Source organism: Rhamphochromis sp. 'chilingali' (assembly GCF_963969265.1).
Source record: "Rhamphochromis sp. 'chilingali' genome assembly, chromosome: 16".
Classification (NCBI taxonomy): domain Eukaryota; kingdom Metazoa; phylum Chordata; class Actinopteri; order Cichliformes; family Cichlidae; genus Rhamphochromis; species Rhamphochromis sp. 'chilingali'.
In genome coordinates, this window is record NC_137943.1 from 22,318,907 (window position 1) to 22,334,774 (window position 15,868).

At 39.0% G+C, this 15,868-nt stretch overlaps 2 protein-coding genes across 2 annotated transcripts; one reads left to right on the forward strand and one right to left on the reverse strand.

Annotated features, from left to right (window-relative positions):
- Positions 1-902: 902 nt before the first annotated feature.
- Positions 903-1,895, reverse strand: LOC308383652 (chemokine XC receptor 1-like; the record flags this gene model as incomplete). The annotated part of the gene is made up of 1 exon (XM_080861701.1): positions 903-1,895. One exon carries the CDS (start codon positions 1,893-1,895, stop codon positions 903-905), a length of 993 nt encoding a protein of 330 aa, XP_080717827.1.
- Positions 1,896-14,264: 12,369 nt separating this feature from the next.
- Positions 14,265-15,755, forward strand: LOC308383388 (chemokine XC receptor 1-like; the record flags this gene model as incomplete). The annotated part of the gene is made up of 2 exons (XM_080861313.1): positions 14,265-14,369; positions 14,774-15,755. The coding sequence occupies exon 2, from the start codon at positions 14,784-14,786 to the stop codon at positions 15,753-15,755; it is 972 nt and encodes a 323-aa protein (XP_080717439.1). The 5' UTR covers positions 14,265-14,369; positions 14,774-14,783.
- Between the last annotated feature and the right edge of the window lie 113 nt (positions 15,756-15,868).

The window sequence follows — 15,868 nt, forward strand, 5'->3', positions numbered from 1 at the left end:
CTATTTTAAGTTTAAGTTTAAAATGTCACTCTTTTTTTTCTTAATGTAACCGTAGTACGTATAGAGCTGTCAGGAGATTAGGTGGAGGAGAGCCAGACATTAGAGCAAGAAGGTAAAAATTCAGACAGAGGACAAACCGGGCTCTGAAGAGCCCGATAAAGGGCAAAATAAAGACACCAAAAGCTCATAATGTCTATGTCATTTCTATGTGTAATGTCTAAACTTCAGAGCCCTGCATTAAACAGTTCTTCTTATTATTAATGGTAGCTCCCCACTCAGGCCACTCAAAAGCTGATATGTCCTCCTCTGAGCCTTCACCTTCCTGCTCTGGACAGGTGGACATTGGCTGAAAATGTGAGGTACTCAGACTTTTACTGCATAGACTCAGACTCACATCACAGACACAGGACAAAAATTTATTGTTGGACCTTAGGAGGTTTAAATAAATAAAATATATTAGAAAAGGTGAATGGAATAAAAATCAGAAGATTAAATGCAATTTTTTAAAGAAGATTTAGAAATGAAATATGAAATGAGTCTACCAGGATCACTGTGACACAATGAAAAAGTCACATCAAATATTTTAAATACAAAGTTGTATAATTCATTGCATATTTTCAAGTTTTATTTAATATTCTGTTTCATTTCAAGGAATTATGCAAAAGATATGAAATTAAATGAGTAGAAACGATGTTGTATGAACATATTTCCAGCCTGAAGGTAAAAGGAAAAATACACCAGATATCGTTACTTTTACAGTCCATGACACTCTAAATGCTGCTCTCTGTTTGCCTCAATGAATGAGTTAATACACTTACACATCAAAGTACTATGACTGTATCAGCCTGAATCAAGGTTTAATTTTATTAGTGACTGTTAAATGGATAGTTGTGCAGTTCCATCTAAACAGCAGAGCTCTGCAGTGTGAATTGTTGTGAAGTGTTCAGGCTGGTGCTTCTCTCTCTCTTCTTCCTGTTCACTTTTTCACAGCGCAAAAGACTCAACAGATGCTTTCGCAACTTCTGCGAGAGCATATATAGCAGAGGGTTCATACAGCAGTGAGAATAGGCAAGCATTTCACAGATATGGTAGGCAACTGCTAACCGTTTCAGTACCTTACAATCATTGTTTGTATTGAGAGACTTGATTAAAAGCATAATATGGTATGGCCCCCAGCAAATGAAAAAGGCTGCAACAATACACAACAGCACAGCCACAGTCCTGAACTTCCTTCTGTTTAAACCTTGCAAAACTGTCTTGAGGATGGCAGAGTAGCAGAAAATAATGATGGCAAATGGGAGGAAGAATAGCAGTGACACTTGTAGATACTGTCCAAGCGTGTCTTCAGATTCATCATAGCAATAGTTTTTACCTTCCCAGCTTTCAACCTTTACTTTCATTGCATCACTCAGGGACGCTAAGATGCTGATGACCCAGGCAGCTATACAGGTACCAATTGCACACTTCTTCACTCTGCCATGGCTGATCGGCCAGTTGTGCAGCACCACAGTAATGAAACGATCCACTGTCATAGCAGTCAGCAGAATGACACTGCTGTACAAACCAACAGCGAATCCAGCAGTGATAACTTTGCAGACAAAGTCCCCAAAGACCCAGTTGTGTAGGTGATCAACAGCCCAGAATGGAAGTGTGATGGTGAAGATTAAATCAGAGCAGGCCAGGTTCAGGATGAAAATATTTGTGATACTTTTCAGATTTTCGTAGATGAAGACAACACATAAGAGGAGGCTGTTGCCTATGATACTGAGGATGAAGATCAAGATGAAAAGGGGACCAGTGATGGTGGGAACATTAGTATCACACATGTATTCAACAAGACCACTCGTTCTGGATGTGAATGTGAAGTTTGCCATTTTCAATCTTCTGGAAAACATACATATAAAATAAAATGCAATCAAACACAATGACTGAGCAGTTTTCTCTAAAGTGACAGAAACTGTTGATTTTGGTTCTAGTTTTTGTATATTATATAAAACCAAAGTGACTAAAAAAGTATCAAATTTCAGAAAACAAACACAGCATCATTACTCAGTCCAGATGTGACATTTGCCATTTTCAGTTTTCTGGAAAAAAATAAAACATACATACAAAATAAAATGCAACTAAACACAATCACAATTTCTCTAAAATGACAGAAACTGTTTATTTTGTTTCTAGTTTTTGTATAACAGATAAAACCAAAGGGATTAAAGTACCCAATTTCAAAAAAAACCCCAGCAACTTACCACAAACATCAACTTTCAAGTCTTCCGCTGAATTTTATTGTTGTGTAAAAGCTGTAGGGTGTTCTCTTGAAAACTAACAGTTCCTCCTTTTGTTTCACATTAGTTCAGAGATTCTGCCTTAATAAAAACCACATCATGAAACAAAAAAAGTCATCAAATTTAAACCTAACAAATAACTGCCTACATCCATATTGCATTTCTCTGAACTTACCTCAAACTCAGGTCTTCTGCTGAATTGCACTGTGGTGAAAAACCTGTGATGATCCTGAGATATCTTAAAGTTTGTCGTGTTCTTGAGCTAGAGCGCCGCCCTACCAAAAACCACATCATGACGTGAGCAACCTCTTCTTTTTCTATACACTGAAAATGAACAATAAAACACATGTTTATTTTACTTCATTTGTTTTAGCTGTGTAATTGAAACAGACTAAAAAAACCTTTTGTTCTGTTTTGTGTTTTTTTAAGCATGAGGATACTGCTGATAAAAAATGAGAAAAGAAGCAGAAACCCTAGTACTGTTAGGAAGAAACTATTTTCTTGCTGGAAAAAAATGTAGACATAATATAAATACATATAAAACTGTCAAGAGATTTATTCTAAAAGACACCTCTTCAGCTGAGAGTCAGAGAGTGAAGACACACACACGCTGCAGATTTTACTTGTAAGGGCAGTCACAGAGCGCTCACACGAGAGTGGGGGCCCTGTGATCAGCGCTCTGTTCTTGCACTTGTCTTTATTTATACACAAGAAAAGTTGTTCAGTGGGATGTTGGTACGTGAGCATGTGCATATGTGTGTGTGTGTGTGTGTGTGTGTGTGTGTGTGTGTGTGTGTGTGTGTGGAATGTGGGAAGCAGCTCTTTTTCCTGGTAAGAGTTCAGAACTGCTTGTTCAGCTTCTTACTATCGCTGTGGGAAGATTCAGATAAAAATATCAGAACAAGTTTTATAAAGAACAATCAGTTCTAAGTAATAAAAAGGTCATCATGCAGTATTCTATCACATGTAAACTTATATCATTAAAAGCTTATACTGACTACTAAGTACAATTTTCCAGTGACAAAAACAAACACAGATAATCAAAATGATGTAAATGTATGATATCTCTAATTCTTTGTAGAGCATAAAAAGTAGAAGAACATACTAAAATTGGTAAACTTGAACAACAGGAAAAGGCTCTTGATCAGTATGCAGATAAGTGGAGGAAGAAAACTTGATGAAACAAAACATGTTACACCTCACTGTTGTAAAAAAGAAGCCTCACACTCTTGATCTGTTTTTTTCTGTTACACCTTTGCAGTACCTTGTAGGACAACACTGTGACCCCACCAGTTCTTGTCATCTGCATGTGACACTAGAAATATGGCATTGTTATAGAGCCTGGATATTTGAGTTGCTGTGGCATTTTTGGCAGCTAAAACCATTCATACATCCATTTTCTTCCACTTCTCTGGAGCAAGTTTGCAGGGACAGCAGCCAAAGCAGAGAAGGCCAGACCTCCCTCTCCCTAGACGTCTCTTCTGTCTTCTCAGGGGAACACTAAGGTGTTCACAGATCAGCCGAGAGATAAAGTCTCTCCAGCATTTCCTGGGTCTGCCCCGGTGTCTCCTTTTGGTGGGCCCGAACCACCTCAACCGGATCCTTTCGATGTGGAGGATTAGCCCCTTCCCCTTGGCCAAACTCCTCACCCTATCTCTAAGGGAGAGGCCAGCCATCCTTTGGAGAAAGCTCATTTCCACCACTTGTATCGGCGATCTTGTTCTTTCAGTCTTCAGTGATCTTCTCTGGCTCTTGACGAAGGCAGTCACACTTTCTCCCTTTCCTTTCCCTTCCCTTATCTTTCCTGCTTGGCTTTCTCATGTCTCTGTCTAGTCTTGTCTACTCCTCTCCCTCTACCCTGGAAGAGTCTCACAGTCTGTTCTCTAAAACCTAAAAGAGGAATTATGGATTTGATCATCTTGTCCCTGAATGCAATTGACACCCGTTTCTCAACGAGAAGCCTGGGTTCAGGAGAGCCCATTGAAGACAAGATGGCTGCTAGGTTGCAGACACACAGCTTGGCAGGTCCTGTGCGTTTGCCAAAAAACCCATCTAAAAACCCCTGGATCTTGACATCAACTTGTCTTTTTGTTTTTATACATTTTTATCTTCTGTGGAGTTCGACATGTCCAAGAAAGCTGGATAATTAAACCACTTTCCCAGCCAAATGGAGTCAACATCTTTTGTTCACAAGATTCTTGGATTTTGGTCATGCTAGACCACCCCCAGGTAAACATGAGCAATCAAATATACCACAACTGTTGCTGGAGATTCTGAAACTTGTTCTGATGCTACTTTTGGCTGGTGATATAGAACTAAATCCTGGACCTAATTCAAACATCAGTGATTTGGACTGGCTACAACTAATTAGCCTAGTTAGCCTAGGCCTGGGCCTCCATCTCAGCTGCCTGGGCCTCCATTTCAGCTTCCTGGGCCTACATTTCAGCTTCCTGGGCCTCCATTTCAGCTGCCTGGGCCACCATTTCAGCTTCCTGGGTTTCCACCTCGGCTGCCTGGGCCTACATTTCAGCTAGCTGGGCTTTCACCTCAGCTGCTCGGGCCTCCACCTCGGGCGATCGTGGCTCAAGAGTTGGGAGTTCGCCTTGTAATCGGAAGGTTGCTGGTTCGAGCCCCGGCTTGGACAGTCTCGGTCGTTGTGTCCTTGGGCAAGACACTTCACCCGTTGCCTACTGGTGGTGGTCAGAGGGCCCGGTGGCGCCAGTGTTCGGCGGCCTCGCCTCTGTCAGTGCGCCCCAGGGTGGCTGTGGCTACAATGTAGCTTGCCATCACCAGTGTGTGAATGTGTGTGTGAATGGGTGGATGACTGGATATGTAAAGCGCTTTGGGGTCCTTAGGGACTAGTAAAGTGCTATATAAATACAGGCCATTTACCATTTTACCATTTACCTCGGCTGCCTGGGTTTCAATCTTGGCTGCCTGGGCTTCCACCTCAACTGCCTGGGCCTCCACCTCAGCTGCCTGGGCCTACATTTCAACTAGCTGGGCCTCCACCTCAGCTGCCTGGGTCTCCACCTCGGCTGCCTGGGCCTCCACCTCAGCTGCCTGGGCCTACATTTCAGCTAGCTGGGCCTCCACCTCAGCTGCACGGGCCTCCACCTCAGCTGCCTGGGTCTCCACCTCAGCTGCTTGGGTTTCAATCTTGGCTGCCTGGGCCTACACCTCAGCTGCCTGGGCCTACACCTCAGCTGCCTGGGCTTCCACCTAGGCTGCCTGGGTCTCCACCTCGGCTGCCTTGGCCCCCAACGCGGCTGCCTGGGCCCCCATCTTGGCTGCCTGGGCCCCCACCTGCTGTACCCAAACTACAGTCTCCGGTAAAGGGTTTCTCATCATTAAATGCTCATAGCATTGTCAACAAAAGGACAAGAAATCCTGCTATTAAAATTTACAGAGGAACAAAGATCTGAAAGACATTTAATCAGGCTAAAGTAATCTGGGACACTAAAAATAAACCAAAGGGGCTTCTATGTGGACATATTAACATTCGCAGTATGTTTTACTCAGTTGTATATAGTATTTGTATTTGTATTCTATTTTTATCTTATTGTATATTTATTTTATTTTATTCTACTGTATATAGTATTTTATTTTATTCTATTCTGTACAGTTGTGTACTGTATTTATTCTTATTGTATTCTAATTTTTGCCTCATAACTTTTGCACTGTCCACTTCCTGCTGTGACAAAACAAATTTCCCACGTGTGGGACTAATAAAGGTTATCTTATCTTATCTTACCAAAGCATGAGCAACTGGAACATATTCTAAGCAATTCCAATATTTCTATTTTGGGTATCTCTGAATCTTGGCTCACAAGTTCTTCTCCTGAGTCTGCGGTTGTCTTTCCAGAGTACACAGTATTCAGAAGGGATAGAATTGGAACAAGAGGAGGAGGAACACTTGTGTATGTAAAAAAAACACCTGGATTGCTCTTTACTTAGTTCACCAATAGATGTCGAAATAGAACATATTTCTGTTAAAATCACTCTTTCCCCAGAAATGTCATTTACGTTGATCTGTTTATATCGCCCTCCTTCCGCAAAGAATATTTTTTATGAACAACTACAGATATTACTTAAATATCATACTATAAATAATAAGTCTAATGAAATAATTGTAATGGGAGATTTTAATGTCAACTGGGACTGTGAAAAGGACACAAAAACACTCAAGGACATAATGGAGACTTTGAACTTTACTCAACACATTGAACAACCCACAAGAATAACAAGACACTCTAAAACTAAAATAGATCTGGTTTTCAGTAATAAGCCCGAGCGAATTATTAAATCTTATAATTTTATCACTGGTATTTCAGACCACAATTTTATATTATGTTCTAGAAAACTTATAAAATCACGGGTTAAGAATGACTTTCAAAGTTCATCTAACAGGAGATCCTTTTATGAATTTATACCAAGAAGTTAGCGACAAAATGTAGCAGAAGCATTAGCATCAGTTAACTGGGAGCCTTTATTGTGTAGTGATGATCCACAATTCTGCAGCAGTCACTTCACTGACATTGTTAAGGATGTTATATCAACATACTCCATTAGAGGTCGACAAAAAATAAAGACAACATCTAATTTGCCCTGGTTAAACAAAGAGTGCAAGAATTTAATGAAAACAAGAGATCAATTACTAAAGCAGTTCCTGAAAACAGGTCTAACTCTGGATAGACACTAATAGTCACTCCACAGATACTGCCCTGTGTATGTTAGTGGAGAACTTGAAGAGCTTGCTGGACAAGAGTCCCTGTGTTGGAGCTGTATTTTTAGATCTGAAGAAGGCTTTCTACTCTGTAAACCATCAGATATTGTTGTCCAGATGGACTCAGTTTAATATCTCCAGTCAGGCTCTTCAGTGGTTTGCCTCATATCTCTCACACAGGAAACGGTGTGTGGTGTTGGATGGGGTTAAATCTCCATATTTAGACTGTGATACAGGGGTTCCTCAAGGATCTGTTCTTGGGCCCTTATTGTTCTCTCTTTTTATCAATAACTTACCTGAAGTCTGTCCAAATATATTTGCTCAAATGTATGCGGATGATACAGTTATATATATGCAAGAAAATAGTGTCCAGCAGGTGGCAAAAGATCTTACAACTGCTTTAGCATTAATGCATATCTGGCTGGAGGACTCATGCCTAATGTTGAACACCTCAAAAACTGTCTGCATGTATTTTTCAAAACGCCCCTTAAACTTGAAGCAGTCAAACATATTCCTGGATGGAGTAGAGCTTGAATTAGCTCCAGAATTTAAATATCTTGGGGTCATTCTAGACCCAACATTATCCTTCAAGAGTCACATAAATAAAGTGTCCCAGGTACTTAAATTCAATAATCGAAATTTTAATCATATACGTAATAATTTAAATATGAATGTTGCAAAAACGTATTTTTACTCAAGGATGATCTCTCATATGGACTATTGTTTGACATCCTGGTCACTTGCTTGTCCAACAACACTTAAAACTATTGAAAATATTTATAAAAGAAGTTTAAAACTACTTGACAAAAAACCGACTTCCCACTTGTTTATACCCCACAGACGGACAGCATTTGGGCAGAACGTCCTCTCTGTCAAGGGAGGCCATCTGTGGAACAGTCTTCCTCAACCCATTAGAGAATGCTCTACACTCAATTTGTTTAACGCAAAGGTTAAAAACTGGTTATGGACAAATCAAGTGTGTGATCATGTATGAGTTGTATAGTTTTAATGTTTTATTTGGGAACAGAATGGTGTGTATGTGTAAGTTTGGTGATGGAGTTTTTATTATGAATGAATGATGAATTTTTATGAATTATTATGTCTATTTTTTATGCTTAAGGACAACAGATGGAAATTAGCCCTTGGCTATAATCTGGTATGTTTACATTCATGTAATTTTTTTTTACATTTATGTTCATTAACATGCACTGTCCTAAATAAATAAATAAATGACATCTACCTTTTTGGAATCATGATAACAGGGTTCTTGCTGATCGGCACTGGCTTGGCACTGGCTTGGCACTGGTTTATCGAAGAATAAAGAAAGCGGAAACAGCTGTTCAAATCCCCACAAGGCTGCCTGCTATGTTGATTGGAATGATGGAGTGAGCCGTGGCTTCTCAGAATGGACTCATTAGATGCAGCACGGATGACATCTTGGAAAAGCTTGCTCTCCAATGGGAATGGCGAGGAACCAGTGATGGACATTAGATCGACTGTAAAATTGACATGCCATGGTTCACACTATAGCAAGAACACCACCATTATTTCATGCGGCTACCATATCGGCGCCAGCTGTGGTCTCAAGGCTGGAGCTGAACATAAGAAACAATTTCTCCCCTGATAACAAACTGTGTTTAGACTCTTCGTTCCAAATGCCCGCGTAGCAAGTTGCCCATTTCGCTGCAGGGCAACTTGCATGTGACAAATAAAGGCTTTCTTGACTTGGCTTGACTTGGCTTCAGTCACTACCCAAAGCTCGTGAGCATAGGTGAGCGTAGGGACGTAGATTGACCGGTAATTCAAGAGCGTCGCTTTTACACTCACCCCTTTTTTCACCAAGACTCTGATTCTGGTCACACTTGTTTGTGTTCCAGGGTTTGGTTCTTATTATAGCTGTAATTCCTCTACACCTATTCTTTGTAATGTCAGGTTTTAGTTTGGTTATCTAGTTTTTAGGTTGCTTTTGCACTATTATTTCTGCAATCATGCTCCCCTGTGTTGTACTGTACTGTACACCACCTTAGCGATCTTCACTGCCATGTGTTTGCATTATTATGTTACCGTGGTTCAGCCTTCATATTTGTCTGCAGAGACCTCAAAAAAATATGGCGTCCTCTTCAGTGGGCGGAGCCGAAGCTGGTGTCACGATCACATCACTGATGTGGTCAAGTTCATGTAACCCAACGAATTAAATAAATGCATTTGGTACAAATATATACAGTTGTAAAAATAAATAAATATAAATAAATAAGTATAGCCATAAAAATCAGAAGATTAAATGCAATTTTAATTAAGTGGGCCGTGTCAAATGGCATCAAATATGAAATGAGTCTGCTGTGATCCTGTGACAACAAATGCTTGTGTGTGGAGTCCATTTCACTCTAGGTATTACTCAATGTTTTTCCTCGGTGACCGATGACAATGGAATATTTTTCAGTCTAACCTAAAGTCACATGTCACAGATTTCAAAGAAAAGAGAAAAATAAAAACAGCTTCATAGGATTTTGACAGCATTTTATTATCTCCAGGAACAGTAGTGCAACATTAAAATGCACATCTTTAGCTGTACAAAACTTTGACTTGAAGCATTAAAAAGTGAAAAATAGAAATGGATGACTTCAAGCGATTATGCAAAAGTTGTGACATTAAATAAATACAAAGTGTATTGTATGAAAGTATTTACAGACTGAATCAACATTTAATTTAACAAGTGGCTGTTTAATGGAAGGTTGTGCAATTCCAACTGAACGGCAGATCTCTGTGCAGTGAAATCTACAGTCTGACCAGTGTCTGTCTCTCTGTTCTTCCTGCACACATTTTCACTGCGCAAATGATTCAACAGATGCTTTCACAACTTCTGCGAGAGCATACACATCAGAGGTTTTACCCAGCAATGAGAATACGTATGTTTTTCACAAATATTGTAAGCGATATGCTAGTATTCCTGTGCCTTACAATCTTTGGGTATATAGAAAGAGGTGATTAAAAGCCAAATATGGTATGGCCCCCAGCAAATGAAAAAGGCTGCAATAATAGAGTGTTGCACCACCCTCCAGAGAGTGGTGCGGTACTCTGAACGGATAATTGAAGGTGAGCTTCCCTCCCTCCAGGACATCTACAAAAAGTGGTGCCTGAGGAAAGCAGGGAGGATCATCAAAGACTCCAGTCACCCCAGCCACAAACTGTTCAAACTATTTCCGTCAGCCAGGAAGTACTGGAGTATCCGGTCCCGAACCAGCAGACTGAGAGACAGCTTTTTCCATCAGGCAACTTTGACATTATGCATACATCTATGCAATTTCTTTTGCACAATATTCAACTGCTGACCTCTGTATATTTTATTTTATTTTATTTGTATATATATAATTAGTATAAATATCTAGTAATGTGCATACATTCTTATATTTGTACATATATTTATTCTTAAAATTCTGACATTCCTGCTCTTACATTTAGTTGTGTCTTATGTTTATTGTATCACACCTCTGTTGCTTGTGAAGCTTGCACACAAGCATTTCACTCATATGTGCTGTACCAGTGTACCAGAACATGTGATGTGACAATAAAAGCAGAGCTATAATCCTGTACCTCTCTGCCACCCTCAAGACGGTTTTGCGAGGCTTAGCAAAACCTTGCAAAACTTGCATAACAAATGTATACAGCATGATCACTCACTTTGTCATCAGTGGATGTGACGTTTGCCATTTTGAATTTTCTGGTAAATATGAAATTAAAACACAGTTGAACACAATGATTGAGCAGTTTTCTCTAAAATGACAGAAACTGTTGATTTTGGTTCTATTTTGTATATTATATTGTGGCAGAGCTTTGTGTGCGGTGCAGCTGTGGGGGAGGTGAGCGGTGTCAACACACACACCTCACCGGCATAAATAGACCGAACTAGGTCCTGTTGTGGTTGTTGTTGGTATGTGGTCGACAGTGAGCTGAAAAGCATGAAAATGCGTTTGGGTCTGTTGTGGATCTTTCACATATATCACACCAAAAGGACTAATAAAGTACCAAATTTCAGAAAACAGACACAACAACTTACTTCAAAAAACAACTGTCAAGTCTTCCATTAAATTTCACTGTTGTGAAAATGCTGTGAAATGGATGTTCTTTTGAAATTTATTAGTTCCTGTTTTTGTTTCCCACTGAGTCAGAGATTACACAAAAAACCCAAAAACGACATCATGAAAAAAAAGGTTTAAATTAACTTGTGCAACAATTTTTCACATGAAAAATGAAGCTTCATCAAAATAATCCTGGGAAATAACTGTCTATTGTGCCAGCTATACAAAACCCATATGGTGACTTGAGCAACAACCTCTTTTTCCTTTAGACTGAAAATAAACAATAAAATCTTTGTTTATTTTATATATTTTTTTACTAACTGAAACAGACTCAAAAACAAATGTAACTTTTGTTCTGTTTTTTTGTGTAAAGCATGAGGGTATCTAAAATTAGAATAAATAAAAAGGCAGAAACCCCAGTATCCTTTTGGAAGGAAAGTATTTCTTGCTGAAAATATGTAAACATGATATTAATACACATAAATGCAAAAACATAACATCAAACACAGATCATCAAACTGATATGGGTTAATGACATTTCTAAGGCATAAAACAGGAGACAAACATACTAAAATTAAACTAGCACAAAGCTACAGATTTTATTTCCATGTTTTTTTCCCATGGTTCAAATTTTCAAATTGAGATATTTTCCTCACATGGTATATTGTGGTTATTTTCATATCCTAATTTCATTAAAAATGATTCCTAATAAATTCATACAACTTAGACTTTTTAGGTTGCTAAAATTTTGTTAGATATACAAGCAAATTACTCTGTCGTCGTAACAGGTAGGTTTTCAAAACTCACGAGCTTAGTGTTAAGTGAAGACATGAGCTGTCCACTGATTATCACTTGGTGATTTGCTAGATTACTTTATGGAGGAAGAAATCCTGGGCACCCAGACATATTAGCTGTGCCTCAATTCAGGAGTTGCATCCTTTGGAGGACCCGGCCCACATAGACCGTGAAGGCCGGGTCCTTCAAAGACCTCTGAAATGGGACCGACTAGCCTTCAGATTTGCATCACCGCTGTCTCGGTGGAGTTTAATAAACCCAGCCGTCTGCTCCTTGTTATCTAAAATATAACAGGACAATGGAGTAAATTCTCGACCATCTCACACTTTTGTTTAATCAGTTTTCTGTTTGATGTTTATTCAGCTGTATAAAAACTGTAACTTTAATCTCAGCCAAACCGATTTACTCGCAAACAAATAAAACACTGAAAAAAGCCAAACAATACAATTTTAAAGTTATCTTAGTGACTTATATATCATGTTTAACCCGAGTAGCAAGAGACCCCGCGGGGTCTGAAAACGATGTGCCGGGAGTCCGGTGTTAGCCAGCTCTATTGAACCTTGACCACCTGGTCAGCTATCGAGTTGGTGGGTAACTCCGAAAACGTCAGAGCACTTTTGCAAATATGTGATGTCTCGATAAACTGAGCAGATATTTGAAGTTTACACAGCTACATTCTCACCTAAAAATATGGGAAAAACCTGTCCCAGAAAATTCTGGGATAGGTTGGACCACGAAGGATACACCCGACCCATCGTTCAAGTGCAGCGAAATGAAGGACGCATTTGTCGGCCACATTTGGAGCAGCGTTCGAATTGGGACAGCCTTCGTCGCCTTTCTGTGACATAATCGGCCTTGAAATGTGGCCTCCGAAAGATGCAGCCCCTGAACTGAGACACAGCCACAGTGTGCTATTTTCCACCGTTTATCTTCTACTGATGAGGAGGACGTCACTACGTTGAATTATTGAGGCAATTCTTCTTATTGGATGAAAAACAGAGAAATCCAAGGTAACCGGTTTGGATCCGTATGAGGCAGAAAGGTGAGAAAAGAAAAACAAAACAAATCAAACAAAAAAGAACAAAAAACCTAGTATAAAAGTAGGTTTTCAGTGCCATTAAAACCCACTAACAATGTTTAATAATAGTTAAATAGATGCATGAAATAAACCTTTAATTCAGCCAAAATTACTGAGTTTTGGTTATGTAAACTATGAGCACCATGACTGACCTCACTCGTGCATTAACATCCTAATGAGAGCGTGTGATCTGCATGTTGGAATACGGTTACCAAGAAGCCTTGATCATTTTAAGATATTATAATGTAACATTTTTATAAGTAAAATAGCTTGTTGCTGAGGAAGCTCCTGTTAGTTTACCCAGTTATTGAGTTGTTTATAATGTTTATATTTACTTTATGTATTCGTTTGTGTATTTCTGTGCCTAGTTCTCATTTTCTTCAGAGTTTAGTTTTTACCTGAGTGTCCCTTCCTCTTGTGTCTAGTCTTTTGTATTTAGTCCAGTCATGTGTCTGTTTTCCATGTTCCTTTATGAATTCCTTATGCTTTTGCTTCTAGTTTTGCAGCCATGACTTCTTCTGCTGTCTTGTTCGGCCGTCTCCACTCCATTTAGTCGCTGTCTCCCCTTTTTCTCATGTCAGAATGTCTGATTGTATTTCAAAATCTGCCTCATGCCTCATTTTTTTTGGTATCTCCGGTGTGTTTTCTGTAGTTAAATATTTCAGTCTGTGTATTTCTTTAATTTTAGGTTTTGGTAGCTGTAGTTTCAGTTTCACTGTTTTGGATTGTGTTTTTTGCCATTTTGGCTTTTGCCTTTTTGGATTTCAACAGGCTGGAAATTAATAGCTTGCTTTAAAATTTACCTCACTCTACCTCTGCATGTCTGCATATTGGTTATCCATTCAATATTCAGTCTGCATGTCTTGCAAATTACGACAGTTAAATTAAATGCAACCACAGTTTCCTGAACAAGAGGACTGATATCTGATACTTAGTTTGTGACTTATTTCACAGAAGTGGCTCTGAAAACAGCCTAACATTATGCACAGTATCATTTTGGAGTCTTTGCAGTTATATTTCTATACTGACTGCACTTGCAAGCTGCATAAATTTAACAGAAAATATATTGGGTGTTGTTGTTCGGCTTATTTTTATTTTTTTTTACTGTTGCCTTGCTTAAATGGTTGAACTGCTGCTATATCAGCCTATAGCATCTCTTGCTCTCACGCTCAGTGCACAACCTGTATGTTCAGGCCAAATGTAAAAAAAAAAAAAAAGCGGTGATTGTTTTCATATTGCATCATGTGGGGAAGGAAAAAGGTTGCCCAAGTGATTTTGTTTTTTCATGAGATGACGGGACATGACATGGTTTTTGTAACGCGGCGTCTCTTCTTGTTTTTTAATCTCCAAAAACATCACAGCTTTTTCGTCACACTGAAATTCAACAGAAGACATGACAACTGATGCTTACGGTAAGTTTATCAGTAATAGTTATACTCTGAATTTGGTACTTAATTACGCTTCATGCTTTACTACTATACAAAAACTAAAGTACATGTTTCTCTCATTTAAGGCAGATTTGCTAAGCTAATGTGTTTAATTATAGAAAATTAAAAATGGAAAACAACATGACAGCTAATGATGGAGTGAGGGATCCTGTACATTACATTTGTAGAGTTGAATTTCCAATTTTTACTGGGACTTTCTTCATCTTAATCTTCATCAGTGTTTTTTTCAAAAATTGGGTACTTTAATCCCTTTGGTTTTATCTGTTATACAAAAACTAGAAACAAAATCAACAGTTTCTGTCATTTTAGAGAATTGTGATTGTGTTTGGTTGCATTTTATTTTGTATGTATGTTTTATTTTTTTCCAGAAAACTGAAAATGGCAAGCGTCACATCTGGACTGAGTAATGATGCTGAATACATGTGTGATACTAATGCTCCCACCATCACTGGACCCCTTTTCATTTTGATCTTCATCCTCAGTATCATAGGCAACAGCCTCCTCTTATGTGTTCTTTTCATCTACGAGGGCCTGAAAAGTATCACAAATATTTTCATCCTGAACCTGGCCTGCTCTGATTTGATCTTCACCATCACACTTCCATTTTGGGCTGTTCATCACCTACACCACTGGGTCTTTGGGGACTTTATCTGCAAATTCATGACTGCTGCATTCTTTGTTGGTTTGTACAGCAGTGTCATTCTGCTGACTGCCATGACAGTGGCACGTTTCATTAGGGTGGTGCTGCCAAACTGGAAAAATAATCGTGCTCTAAGAAAGAAGTGTGCAGTTGGTGCTTGTATAGCTGCCTGGATCATCAGCATCTCAGCGTCCCTGACGGATGCAACAAAAGTAAAGTTTGAAAACTTGGATGGTGAAAACTATTGCTATGATGAATCTGAAGACAAGCTTGGACATTATCTCCAAGTGTCACTGCTATTCTTCCTCCCACTGGCCATCATTATTTTTTGCTATTCTGCAATCCTCAAGACAGTTTTACAAGGTTTAAATAGAAAGAAGCACAAGACTATAGCTGTGCTGTTGTGTATTGTTGCAGCCTTTTTCATTTGCTGGGGGCCATACCATATTATGCTTTTAATTACTTCCCTTTATAAACCCAAAGGTTGCAAGGCAGAGGAACGGTTAGAAGTTGCCTACCATATTAGTGAAATGCTTGCCTATTCTCACTGCTGTATGAACCCTCTGCTATATATGCTCTCAAAGAAGTTGCGAAAGCATCTTTTAAATCTTTTGCGCTGTGAAAATGTGCGCAGGAAGAAGAGAGAGAGAGACACCAGGCAGAATGTGGCTTTCACTGCTGACAGTCCACATAGTCAGTCATTAAATTAAACATTGATTCAGTTTGTAACTGTAAATGTAGAGACTGTATTTCTTTCATATATATATATATATATATATATATATATATATATACATACATATGTTTATTTGTGTCTGTATGA